The sequence below is a fragment of the Symphalangus syndactylus genome, chromosome 6, assembly GCF_028878055.3.
Source record: "Symphalangus syndactylus isolate Jambi chromosome 6, NHGRI_mSymSyn1-v2.1_pri, whole genome shotgun sequence".
NCBI lineage: Eukaryota > Metazoa > Chordata > Mammalia > Primates > Hylobatidae > Symphalangus > Symphalangus syndactylus.
In genome coordinates, this window is record NC_072428.2 from 23249869 (window position 1) to 23264198 (window position 14330).

Sequence of the window (14330 nt, forward strand, 5' to 3'; positions counted from 1 at the left end):
TCTCAAAAAACAACAACAACAACAACGATAAAAATGTCTTTCTGTCTTGAGCACAAAACAAGCAATTCTTCATTATTCAATGCAAAAAAGTACTATCTTTGCAGATTTAAGAAATCTCTGTGAAGTCATATTTAGAAGCTTCCTATGGGAGACACTTGCCAGCACAGCAGCCACTCCTCCTTTTGTTAACAGAATCCCAGTGTTTTTCAGGGCAACAATATACTCTGCCTGTGACAATAAATCACGACTAATCTAATAAGCCCATCACAGCAGTTCATTCCCTTTTACCCGACTTAAGCTCTCCAGGCTCACTTATAGCAAGGGTAGCATGTGACTAAATTCTGATTAACAAAATATTAGCAGATGTCTGTTTCATGACTCCAGGGGAAAACGTTCCTCTCCAACAAAAGGAGAGCCCTAGTCCTCCCAACCTTTCCGCTCTTGCCGGGAAGGCTGATGTATTATGGGATGCTTGGAGCTGCAGCATTCATCCTGCAACCATGAGGACAGGCTAAGAGACTCTGAGGTACCATCCAGAATCCTGACTTTGGTGAGCTGCTGACAGAAAGGCACTTGCACACATATTTCCTTGATTCTAAAACAAACTTTTCCCCCACCAATATTTTAATCTCTCAGAAACTTGGATCTTTCTTAAAATCAATGGCATTTTAACAATTATAATGGGCAGTGTTTCCTCTTTCTTATGACAGCACATTTTTAAAAGGTGCACCTTACAATCAATAGTTTTTGATTCAATAAAAAAATGGTTAAGTACCAGGCACTAGGGACACAGAGAATAACCCACAGTCTTCACCTTTGCGATGAAACCAACGACTATAGTGCAGTGTGATAGTTTCAAAGAAGTGAATGAAACAAGGCAATGAAAACACAAGATGAGGCAGCTAGATCCTACTGAGTAGGCAGACTTTCACAAAAGATTTTTAGACCTTTTATTTGATTTTTGAAGAATTGGTGTTCCTTGTTTAGGAATATTTTTTAGAAAGAATGTATAAAAGGAAAAATATGTTTGAATATATTGGTATCAACTGAAGGAAACATTTCCCAAACTGGGAAATGGCAGTGTTCTACTAAGCAAGATAATTTAGCAACCACCTTACCTGTTTTCTGGTAATTCAACTGGTTTAATCTGAAAGTCTCCATTTACTACAATTTCATGGGCTAGAGCCATGTTGGTGACACCTCTCGCTGTCTCTAGAAGTTCTTCTACTGTCACAAAGCGAGGAGGACTAGCTGTAAGAGAAACTCACTGTAAGAGATTTGCTTCTCTGGATTCGAATTTCTATTAAAATAAGAAGACAGTGGTTCTGGTACCAGACAATAATTTCAGTTATTGCCTCTATTAAAATGTTCTGGCATTTTCAAACAGCAACAGAATGTTACTTCATATTCATTTTTTACCCTTGTATCCTAAAAGCAGAGATCATTTATTAATACTCAAAACATCTGGTGTTTACTAAGACTGGTCAAAGGAAAATAATTACAGTAAATTGAAACTTAGGAAAACTTAAGTTACAGATGATCATCTGTCCCATAAGCTGAGGGTTTATTTTCTAACCTTTCTGCCTCCTGTCTACCCTAAAAGAAAAAAAAAAAAAAAAAGACACCAGATTTAAGATCTTCTCTTTTGCTCCCATTAGCAGTTTGCTTTTGCACTACCACTAACACTGCCACAAATGAATCTCCCCAAATTAAAATAGCATCAAGGCTAGGCACAGTGGTTCACACCTGTAATGCTAGCACTTTAGGAGGGCGAGGCAAGAGGATCATTTGAGGCCAGGAGTTGCAGACCAGCCTGGGCACCATAGTGAGACCTTGTCTCTATAAAAAAATGTAAAAACTAACTGGGCATGGTGGTACATGCTGGTAGTCCCAGCTACTCAGGAGGTTGAGGCTGGAGGATCGCTTGAACCTGCAGTGAGCTATGATCATGTCACTGCACTCAAGCCTGGGTAACAGAGCAAGACTCTGTCTCAAAAAAAATAAAAATAAAAAGTTGTAAAAAATTAAAATAGCATCAAGTCCTTTAGGGTGCCGATGGTGCTGTTTAAACAATGCTAAAACCACTATCTTGTACAGGATACTGTGACAGAATATGATAGCTCTACAGTGGTCAATGGACAGATCAAAAGATGTGTGACACAAGAATTTTCTAGAATGCTGATCCAGTGAATCAAAAACTTTGAAAAAGAGTCATCTCTGATTTCTCTTTCCCCTGCTCTGTTATCCAAGTCCTGTAGATTTTACTTCTGTATCAACTGCTGCAACAGCCTCAAAATTTGTGTCCATACTTCTCTTTTGATAAAGCTTGAGACTGATCGTTCGGAAAGAAGGTTCTAAACCAAGGAACGAAGGGGAATTCTTATTCTTAAAAGCCTATGATAAGGCCAGGCTCACACTTGTAATCCCAGCACTTTGGGAGATCGAGGCAGGTGGACCACTTGAAGTCAGGAGTTCAAGACCCACCTGGCCAACATGGTGAAACCTCGTCTCTACTAAAAATACAAAAATTAGCAGGGCATGGTGGTGAATGCCTGTAATCCCAGCTCCTTGGGAGGCTGAGGCGAAAGGATTGCTTGAACCTGGGAGGTGGAGGTTGCAGTGAGCGGAGATCACACCATCGCACTCCAGCCTGGGCGACAGAGCAAGATTCTGTCTCAAAAAAAAAAAAAAAGTCTCTGATAGCAATTCTCAAACTTTAGCCTATAATGGAGTCAGATGGAGGACTTGTGAAAACAGATTGCTGGGCCCACCTCTCAGGGTTTCTGATTTAGCAGGTCTGGACCAGGGCCAAAGAATCTGCATTTTTTATTTTTCCATTTTCTTTTTTTTTGAGATAGGGTCTTACTCTGTCACCAACAGGAGTACAGTTGCACAATCATGGCTCACCCCAGCCTCAACCTCTCAGGCTCAAGTCATCTTCCCACCTTAGCCTCCCAAGTAGCCAGGACTACAGGCACATGCCACCACGTCTGGTTATTTTTTCTATATTTTTAAAGACAAGTTACGCCATGTTGCCCAGGCTGGTCTCGAACTCCTGAGCTTAAGTAAGTGATCCACCTGCCTCGGCCTCCCAAAGTGCTGGGATTACAGGCGTAAGCCACAGCAGCCGGCCCAGAATCTGTATTTCTAACAAGTCTCCAGTTGATGCTGATGGCTCCAAACACCACAGTTTGAGAAGTACTGGCCTAGAAGATGAATATATTAATTTTGTGTGATAGTGATAAGATCTGCCCTTAAAATTAGATAAGTAATGTCACTGGTTTGCCCAGGTTTAAAAGATCTTCTTACGTTGGTGAAAAGTTATTTTCCTTCTTTTTTCTTTTGCTCACCAAAAAAAAGAAAAAAAAAAAAAAGGAACCAAATCGAAGAGCTGGTCATATCCTGTCTGGTAAAAATCTTTATTTGGTCACAAGGGGAAGTTGGGAAAACTCAAAATTCTTCCTCACGACATTCTCAGCATTTCCAAAGAATATGAATAAGAATACAGAATAAGTAAATCTGGCTTTGTGGATATTGCTAAAATATAATAAATATCCAAAATCAAAGCCCAATATATTTTTTCAATTAAAAAAATTTTTTTTAACTTTTAAGTTCAGGAGTACATGTGCAGGTTTGTTATACAGGTAATCTCGTGTCACGGGGGCTTGTTGTAGAGATTATTTTGTCGCCCACTTATTAAGTCTAGTACTCATTATTTTTCTTGATCCTCTCCCTCCTCCCACTCTCCAGTAGACCCCAGTGTCTCTTGTTCCCCTCTATGGGAATATCATTAAGATGTCAATTTTCCCCAAATCAATCTATTGGTTAAATGCAATCCCAATCAGAAGAATTTTTGTTGAAACTGACAAACGAATTCTAAAATTTATATGGAAACACAAAAGACCTCGAAATGCCAAAACTATTTTGAAAAAGAAAAATAAAGTTAGAGGACTGACACTGATTTCAAGACTTATTATAAAACTACAACAAGACAGTGTATTTTTAGCATAAGGATATACAGAAATTCAGGGCAGAAAATCCAGAAATAGACTGATATACGCACACATATGTATATATGTGGTCAACAGACAAGGATAGGCCGGGCATGGTGGCTCATGCACTTTGGGAGGCTGAAGCAGGTGGATTGCTTGAGGCCAGGAGTTCAAGACCAGCCTGGATAACACGGCGAAACCCTGTCTCTACCAAAAATCATTTAAGCCCAGGAGACAGAGGTTGCAGTGAGCTGAGATTGTGCCACTGCCCTCTAGTCGGGGCGACACAGCAATACTCTGTCTCGAAAAAAAAAAAAAGCAAGGATAGTTTTTTGGTTTTTTTTTAATCAAATGGTGCTACAACAATTAAGTATCTATATGTAAAAGAATTACTCTATCATGCCTGTAATCCCAGCACTTTGGGAGGCCGAGGTGGGCGGATCACAAGGTCAGGAGATCAAGACCATCCTGGCTAACACGGTGAAACCCCATCTCTACTAAAAATACAAAAAATTAGCCGGGCATGGTGGCGGGCGCCTGTAGTCCCAGCTACTTGGGAGGCTGAGGCAGGAGAATGACATGAACCTGGGAGGCCAAGCTTGCAGAGAGCTGAGATTGCACCACTGCACTCCAGCCTGGGCAACAGAGTGAGACTCCATCTCAAAAAAAAAAAAAAAAAAAAAAATTCATTACTCTAGATCCTTCTCTCACATGATAAACAAAAATGAACCAAAAATGGATTGCAGAGCCGGACATGGTGGCTCATGCCTGTAATCCCAGCCCTTTGGGAGGCCAAGGCGCAAAAATTGCTTGAGGCCAGGAGTTTTGAGAACAGCCTGGGCAACATGGCAAAACCCCATCTCTACAAAAAATACAATTAGCCAGGTGTGGTGGCATGTGCCTGTAGTCTCAGCTACTCAGGAGGCTGAGGCGAGAAGATGGCTTAAGCCCAGGAGGCAGAAGTTGCAGTGAGCCATGATCCTGCCACAGCACTCCAGCATAGGTGAGAAAAAAAAAGAATCACAGATACAAATCTTTGTGATCTTGGATTAGGCAAAGATTTCTTAGATAGGATACAAAAAGCTCAAACTATAAAATAAAAAATGGATAATTTGGATTTTATCAAAATTTAAAATGTACACTCCATGAAAGACTCTATTAAGAAAATAAAAAGTTCTTTTGTTATTTGTTTTTTGAAACAGGGTCTTATTCTGTTGCCCAAACTGGAGAGTGGTGATCACAGCTCATTGTGGCTTCAACCTCCAAGTAGCCAGGACTATAGGTGCACGCCCAGCTCGGTAGGGATTTGCTGTATATATACATATGTATAAATATATGCTTATTTTAAAATTATTTATGTTACCAGTTATCGGAAAATGAAACTTCCACTGTGGGCACATCAATATCAAGTATCAGGTGTTATTATCAAGCATCAGGTGTTATTAAACTCCACCAAGTTCCCTTAAGGAGAAACTCCTTAAAACTCCAAGTTCCCTTAAGGAGAAACTCAGAGATTATTAGGGCTCCCAAGTTTTTTAACCTTGCTTTTGCAAAAAATTGTGGGGAAAAGAAAGAGAGATCAGACTGTTACTGTGTCTATGTAAAAAGAAGTAGACATAAGAGACTCCATTTTGTTTTGTACTGAGAAAAATTCTTCTGTCTTGAGATGCTGTTAATCTGTAACCCTTGTCCCAACTCTGTGCTCGCAGCAGAAACATGTGCTGTTGACTCAAGGTTTAATGGATTTAGGGCTATGCAGGATGTGCTTGGTTAAGAAAGTGCTTGAAGGCAGTATGCGTGTTAAAAGTCATCATCATTCTCTAATCTCAAGTACCCAGGGACACAATACACTGCGGAAGGCCCTCCCACAGGGGCCTCTGCCTAGGAAAGCCAGGTATTGTCCAAGGTTTCTCCCATGTGATAGCCTGAGATATGGCCTCGTGGGAAGGGAAAGACCTGACCGTCCCCCAGCCGGACACCCGTAAAGGGTCTGTGCTGAGGAGGATTAGTAAAAGAGGAAGGCCTCTTTGAAGTCGAGCTAAGAGGAAGGCATCTGTCTCCTGCTCATCCCTGGACCGCAGAATGTCTCCCTGTAAAACCCGATTGTATGTCCTATTTACTGAGATAGGAGAAAACTGCCTTAGGGCTGGAGGTGAGAGGTGCTGGCGGCAATACTGCTCTTTAATGCACCGAGATGTTTGTATACCTGCACATCAAGGCACAGTACCTTTCCTTAAACTTACTTATGACACAGAGACCTTTGTTCACATGTTTCCTGCTGACCCTCTCCCCACTATTACCCTATTGTCCTGCCACATCCCCCTCTCGGAGATGGTAGAGATAATGATCAATAAATACTGAGGGAACTCATAGTTTGTCTCTGTGTCTTATTTCTTTTCTCAGTCTCTCATCCCACATGACGAGAAACACCCATAGGTTGTGGAGGGGCAGGCCACCCCTTCAAAAATAATCAATGTCTTATCATCTGAAATTTATGAAAATAACAGAAACACATCACATCAAGTCCTCTCGGTGAAATTTTTTTTTTTTTTTTTTTGAGACGGAGTCTTGCTCTGTCACCAGGCCGGAGTGCAGTGGTGCGATCTCAGCTCACTGCAACCTCCGCCTTCCGGGTTCAAGTGATTCTTCTGCCTCAGCCTCCCAGGTAGCTGGGACTACAGGCGCATGCCACCACACCTAGCTAATTTTTGTATTTTTAGTAGAGACGGGGTTTCACCATGTTAGCCAGGCTGGTCTTGAATTCCTGACCTCAGGTGATCCACCTGCCTTGGCCTCCCAAAGTGCTGGGATTACAGGCATGAGCCACCGTGCCTGGCCGGATTTGTTATTTCCCAATAATTTTAGTCATCTGGGTAATAATAGGCACAGTTACTATGCTGCCTAGTCATGAAACACAGTGGCTGCAGCAAATCAGGAAGAAATTTCACTTCCTCTGGACTCTGTTGAGTATGACCTTGAACAAGTCACTTAAATCTTGCAGGGTCAGTGTTTCTCCATATGCAAAAAGAAGAGACTTCAGGGTGTGCTATGAAATATAAGAATCCTCCAAATTTTAAACAAGCACATTCTCAGTGTTTTGGGCATACTTGGAACAAAACAGCTTGCACCAAGTACTAAGAACCTCACCATCAGGAAAAAGAAAATTTTCAGGAACTGTCCAAGTTAGAGACTACTTAAAATCAAACTTATCAATGACAGGTATCTGATCATGAAAGATAAAATCCACAGTTCTAAGATATGATCAGGACATGTTACCGATGTACATATAGAGGAATTATTCACTGCATACAAATTATAGGGTTGTGGGGATTTTGTTTTGTAAGAGTTCTCAAATTTACCAATTTCATAAATGAAAACTTGGTAAGGATTGCATAAAATTGCATAAAGATGCAATTTTGTGGACAACACATCTTCACCTCAATTTGTGAAGAGAAACTGAGTTGTAATAAGACCCATGAAAAATGGTAAGGTCAACTCAGACATGGTGGTGCACACTTGTAGTCTCAGCTACTAGGGAGGCTGAGGTGGGTCAATCACTTGAGCCCAGGAGTTCAAGGCCAGCCTGGGCAACATAGAGCAATCCGGTCTAAAAAAAAAAAAAAAAAAGTAAAGATAATGTAACTTACCCTGGAGTTTATCTTATGTGATACAAAGCTAAAGTTGTTGCTAAATTTTGTTATTTTGTTACAGCATTTGCACACTGATGCCTTGTTAGAGAAACTGAAAACCATATTAGGTTAAACATGACTTTTGAGAGGCTGGCAGACAGAATCCAAAATAAAATGAAGTTCTAATTTAGAATGGTTGTACTCTCTTTCTTTACTAAAGTGTCCTGAGATGTCTACACACTCTGAAGAGATGCTGTTAGTTACATAAGTGGACGAACATTTATGGAGGGCAAGACTGCAACTGTCACCCAAACAGCTACTATAGAATGAGTACAGTAAAGCCAGGGTAAAGGTTACCCATAGTACTTACTATGTTGATGGAAACTACTTGTTAATTTGTCTTCCTCGTCTCTAGCCTACAAGCTCCATGAGGACACAGACAATACGTGTCTGATTCACTGCTGGATCCCTGACATACAGTATGCACTCAACAAATATTTGACTGATTGAATACAGACACACCATAATTCAAAGTCTAGTCATGGGCTTTAGAAATATAAGTTCTCGTGTCCTCTACTCATCTAAAGATGACTGGGATCTACTAATTAAATTCACAAGGACCTGATCCAATAAATGAAGGTCCTAAGTGCGAGATATTAATTAACTGGAATAACAACTGATGTTTGTCATCTGAATATAGCATCTTTTACTGGTCAACTAGGTGATTAAACGTTAGAACAGAGGGCATTTTGTGAGAAGAGCATTAAAGTATAAGTAGTAGAAAATTTTAGAGAAACATTGTTAAGTTACAGTTGACTGATCCTTACTCTGTTTAAAGGATCTCTGTTTAAAGAACAGATTATCTTTTACAATCAAATCACCACCTCAGATCAGTACCAATCAATTTTTTACAAGCCAGCTATTTTTCCTTTTTCAATATTCTGCATCAGTTACATCAGAATTCCACTTTTTTTTTTTTTTCTTGAGATGAAGTTTCGCTCTTGTCACCCAGGCTGGAGTGCAATGGTACAATCTCGGTTCACTGCAACCTCCGCTTCCCAGGTTCAAGTGATTCTCCTGCCTCAGCCTCCCAAGTAGCTGGGATTACAGGCACGCACCACCACCCCTGGCTAATTTTTGTATTTTTAGTAGAAACAGGGTTTTGCCACGTTGGCCAGGCTGGTCTCGAACTCCTGACCTCAGGTGATTCACCTGCCTCAGCCTCCCAAAGTGCTTACAGGCGTGAGCCAATGCACCTGGCCTAGCAACTCCACTCTTAAAGTATTACTCTGTGTTATAATTTAAAACAATAAATGTTCTCTTTCTGCTACTTACGTTTTAATTTGTAGAATTAGAAATGTGATTTTAGAGTTACTTTAAATTCAGTAGCTACAAATTTATAGAGTTTGGGGGAAACATCTGTAAACTGTTAATTCCATATTTTGTAAATCCTTATTTATGCTCTATGTGTTCAATAATGCTTCTTTACCTGATCCTCAAATAATGGGGTCTTAGCTTTATCTTTCGGGTTTATAGCCCCGTACCTACCTAGTACTACAGGAGAAATAGGAAGGCAGCCAAAAGGAATATCTTAGGGCATTGATTTTAAACCTTATTTTGGTACAGACCACTAAGAGAACTTAATGAAAGCTTCCATGACCTTATTCCTAAAAACATGCATATACAAACAAATGTTGATGTACTTTTTTGGTTATTACTAGATCCCCTAAATCTTGATCATAGGTCCCAGGATAAGTATTCTTGCCTTAAGGGCATAACTACACACAATTTCAGATAATGTAGCTTAGTACTGGTTTGACATTAATTTGGAATCATGCCATCAGACTGACATGATGCCAAAGGTGAAGCCATCAACCAAAGAATGGCTGAACCTATAAAAGTTAAAATTGTTTAAAAAAATTAACACCAATCAACCAATTGTTGGGAGAAGCTGAAGCAGGGCTTGCATGTCTGATATAATGTAAAAGAGTCTTGGAACATGTCCGGGGTCCAGGGTCTAAAACCCCTCATGGCCTTGGGAACACCAAGCTCTGTGCTAAAGGGTGGAAGGCTGCCCTGCCGCACCATAATCTAAGCCCAGGGCATAAAACCCCTTGTGGCTTGAATGGAATCCAGGGCTCAGAGCATGGCCTCTGGAATGTGTCTAGACTTGCTGGCTCCTTGCTTCTAGCACTCCTAGGCTCATAGATCTATTGTATCTTAAACTAGAAGAACATGTCTCCCATTATCTCAAGTAGCAGAACATGTTCCATATGCTTCAAAGAAAATGTGAAACTGTCACAACTGTAGATCATGCGCTTGATACACTGCTTTCTTTCAACCCCCACATCCTTACCACCTGCTTCTTTGTTTGATCACCAATAAACAGTGCGGACTTCCAGAGCTCGGGGCCTTTGCAGCCTCCATACTAGCGTTGGCCCCCTGGACCCACTTTATGCACTCTTAAACTTGTCTTTTCTCATTCCTTTGATTCCACCAGACTTCATCACCTCCACATTGGGTCTGGCCATCCCAACAACCAACCAACCAATAAAGAGTGACTGCTAAAGAAGACCTAAACCAAAAGTTCTTCTTTAGCAGAAACTATAGGTTGTAAAGCTATCATGTTAGCCACATACATCTACATTACAGCAATCAATCCTGGCCTCTTTATTTTTTTATTTTTATTTTTTTGAGAGGCTTGTCTTACTCTGTCATCCAGGTTGGAGTGCGGTGACATGATCACGACTCACTGCAGCCTTGGCTTCCCCAGCTCAAGTGATCCTCCTGTCCCCACCTCCCAAGTAGCTGGGACTACAACCATGTGCCAGCATGCTCAGCTAATTTTTTTTTTTTTTTTTTTTTTTTTTTTTTTTTTTTTTTTTTTTTTTTTTTTTTTTTGAGACAGGGTCTCACTTTGTCACCCAGACGGGAGTGCAGTGGCGCGATCTTGGCTCACTGCAGCCTCCACCTCCCAGGCTCAAGCCATCCTCCTGCCTCAGCCCCACAAGTAGCTGGGACTATAGGCATGCGCCACCATGCCTGGCTAATTTTTGTTTTTTGTAGAGATGGGGTCTCATTATGTTGCCCAGGCTGGTCTTGAACTCCTGGACTCAAGTGATCTTCCTGCCTCAGCCTCCCAAAGTGCTGGTATTACAGTATGAGCCACCATGCCTGGCCAATCCTGGCATCTTTAAATGCAATAGACGACATAATATTAGTAGCAAGAGCAGTAACAACAACTAATGTTTACTAAGCATTTATTACCTGTGAAGCACTGTTCTAAGTGCCTTATAGGAATTCATGTAATCTTTACTGCTACCCTAAGAAATATTGTATTTTCCTCATTTTAAAGACAGGAAAACAGAAGCTTTCTAACTACACATATTGGAGACAGGCCTAACAAATGCACGATAGACTGTGCTAGTAACAACATGTTTCCTTGGACACAATTTGACCTAATAGTTGATTTATTAAAATCTATGTGATAATAAATCAGAATAAAATAGGGTCCATTAATGTTTGCTAGAAGAATAGCATGTTGACTAATAAATTGCCTGGGAAGGCCTTTGATCATTTTAGAACAAACACACCCCAAAACCCAAAAATGTCTGTACTTTTTCCAAATATATACAACTACTGATCATCTACAATTTAAAGGGATAACATCAATACCAACATTCTTAGACTATGACATTCCCTCTTAAAAACTTGCATTTTTGGACTCACTTCAAAATGCTTAAGGTACTCTTCATAAAAGACGTGAGTTGAGGCAACCGCTGGGAATGCCTGAAGATATTGCCACCCTTTCATTTAAGAGGCTTGCTCCTTGCCAGGGATCTAAAATGACTTCACCACACACATTTAGCAAATTGAATCCCCTCAAGCTTGTGGGAACTAAGCCCCCAGGCAGAGAATTAGGGTGTGGTGAACTTACTCACATTTTTTTTTAACCTGTACAAGCACAGTCCTGGCTAGAATTAGCCTCAGACTTTTCAAACACTCTTTCAATAAAAGCTGCAATTTGTACTCCACCCTCCTATTTCTCAGAGCACTTCAGAGACTGGAGTGTCACTGAGGCTGGAGAAAGACAGGAACATTCTGGACATTATTCTAAAATGTTAATTTCCCATGCAATTGAAAATCCACAAGTAGCTAGGCTGCCAGCTGAGGAACTGCTATTATTCCTAAATGCTACATTGGCAATGTTATAGTATTAGAACCTAGCTCACGGCCACATGCACAAGGAGGCCTCATAAAACTGTCACCTGAAAACAATGACAATATTGCATCTAACCAAAGTCAAATTTGCTTACAGTGAGGTCTCTGCACTCTTTGCGGGCTGGAGGAGTCTGACTTTATTGCTTTCTGTAAGGCTTCATCAGCACCTTTCACAGCATCTTCGAGGCCTTGCTCAGAATCACTGGATTTTGATTTTCCTGCTTCATTTACATTGGACTTGTCAAGGTTTTCAGACATTCTCAATTAAGTTTATTCACTTTCCTAGGAAAGAAAAAAAACAAAAAAAGAACTAAAAGTATTCTAGCTCTGTCACCAACTAGCAATGTGACTCAGGGCAAATCATTTAATCTCTTTGGGTTTCAGTTTTCTCGTTTGTAGAATAAATGAGCTTGCTAAGATCTTATCCAGCTATAATACTCTACTTCAATGACTACACAGATACTTGTAAAATGTCATTTGTAATTTATCAGATTTCTGGATCTCAAGTAGTAGTTAGTTGAAATATTTTTGTCCTACTCCTGAGTAGCATGTTTCAAGAATACAGGGCCTTAAACTATTAGAAGACACACTCTAAACTGCCTGCTGCTACTATTTATTTCAGTAATTCAATCTTAAACTCTTTACTTTCATTCCTAAGAGCAGATAGGTAAACTCCTTGGAAATAATGCTTTTAATTGGGCTTACAAGTGAATACACTGGGCTAAAGGGTTGATTCCTTGATATTATCATGTGAATAAGATACCCAGAGATGATAGAAACTAGAATTTTTTTTTTCAGACGGAGTTTTGCTCTTGTTGCCCAGGCTGGAGTGCAATGGGGCAATCTCAGCTAACTGCAGCCTCCGCCTGCTAGGTTTAAGCAATTCTCCTGCCTCAGCCTCCCAAGTAGCTGAAATTACAGGTGGGTGCCACCACGCCCAGCTAATTTTTGTTTTGTTTTGTTTTTTTGAGAGAGTTTCGCTCTTTCGTCCAGGCTGGAATGCAGTGGCGCGATCTCAGTTTACCGCAACTTCTGCCTTCCGGTTTCAAGTGATTGTCCTGCCTCAGCCTTCTGAGTAGCTGGGATTATAGGCGTCCACCAACATGCCTGGCTGATTTTTGTATTTTTAGGAGAGATGGGGCTTCACCATGTTGGCCAGGCTGGTTTCGAACTCCAGACCTCGTGATCCGCCTGCCTTGGCCTCCCAAAGTGCTGAGATTATAGGCATGAGCCACCGCGCCCAGCCTAATTTTGTATTTTTAGTAGAGACGGGGTTTCACCATGTTGGTCAGGCTGGTCTTGAACTCCTGACCTCAGGTGATCCACCTGCCTTGGTCTCCCAAAGTGCTGGGATTACAGCCATGAGCCACTGCACCCTACAGAAAATAGAATCTTACGAAGTGTTTAAGAGGAATGTGTGGGGCAAATATTTTTATTACCCTCTTGCCAGTAATTAGGAAAAAGATCGTGAGTAAGAAGCTGAAAACAACCATAATGTATGCAGTTGGGTGGGCTTTTTATTAGTTGCTGATCAGAATAGCAATAACACTTGACACTGTGCTTTGGGCCAGTTAATAAAAGGTCTGCCTCAGCCTCCCAAAGTGCTGGGATTACAGGCATGAGCCACCATGCCCAGCCTAAAACAGGCCTAAAACAAGCAGATCACGAGGTCAAGAGATGGAGACCATCCTGGCTAACACGCTCAAACCCCGTCTCCATTAAAAATAGTAAAAAATTAGCCGGGCATGGTGGCGGCGCTTGTAGTCCCAGATATTCAGGAGGCTGAAGCAGGAGAATGGCGTGAACCCGGGAGGTGGAGCTTGTAGTGAGCCAAGATTGTGCCACTGCACTCCAGCCTGGGCGACAGACCGAGACTCTGTCAAAAAAAAAAGGCCTGTTTTAATTACAGTAAAAGTTTTAGTCAATTCCTCCACTCTCCCTTTTCCTAGGTGTTTCTGGGAGAGAAGCCACAATGTTTCTGCATTTGCTGAAAATAATTAATATTTGTAACATCAGCACTTGAAGATCACAAAACATTTTCATAAACACTAATTAGACTTTCTTACACACATGGAAGGTAATCAAGTGATCAAAAGAAATGTCAACTGATTTAGGGTGTTTGGCAGACTGTGTTCTGCATCTTAGAGAGAGGTAAAGAATCACCTGATAGAATTATGTGAAATTTCAGAGAACTCCATTAAATAGAATGAAGTTACTGGAATTGAAATATTCAGGCCTGTTTTTTTTTTTTTTGAGACAGACTCTTGCACTGTTGCCCAGATTGAAGTGCAGTGGCACCATCTCGGCTCAGCTCACTGCAACCTCTGCCTCCCAGGTTCAAGGGATTATTCTGCCTCAGCCTCCCCAGTAGCTGGGATTACAGGCGCCCGCCACCATGCCTCGCTAATTTTTGTATTTTTAGTAAAGACGGGGTTTCACTATGTTGGCCAGGCTCGTCTCGAACTCCTGACCTCTAGTGATCCGCCCG

General features: G+C 41.1%; 1 protein-coding gene across 6 annotated transcripts in view; it reads right to left on the bottom strand.

Annotated features, from left to right (window-relative positions):
* TCP11L1 (t-complex 11 like 1) overlaps window positions 1–14330 on the bottom strand; it is a 39962-nt gene that overhangs the window by 23688 nt on the left and 1944 nt on the right. For all 6 annotated transcript variants that reach the window (XM_055281978.2, XM_055281979.2, XM_063641021.1 and 3 more), the window contains exons 2-3: window positions 11938–12124; window positions 1119–1251 (exon numbers count right to left, since the gene is read on the bottom strand). In XM_055281978.2, coding sequence (XP_055137953.1) covers window positions 1119–1251; window positions 11938–12100 — 296 coding nt within the window. In that variant the 5' untranslated portion in view covers window positions 12101–12124. The remainder of the gene's footprint in view (window positions 1–1118; window positions 1252–11937; window positions 12125–14330) is intronic.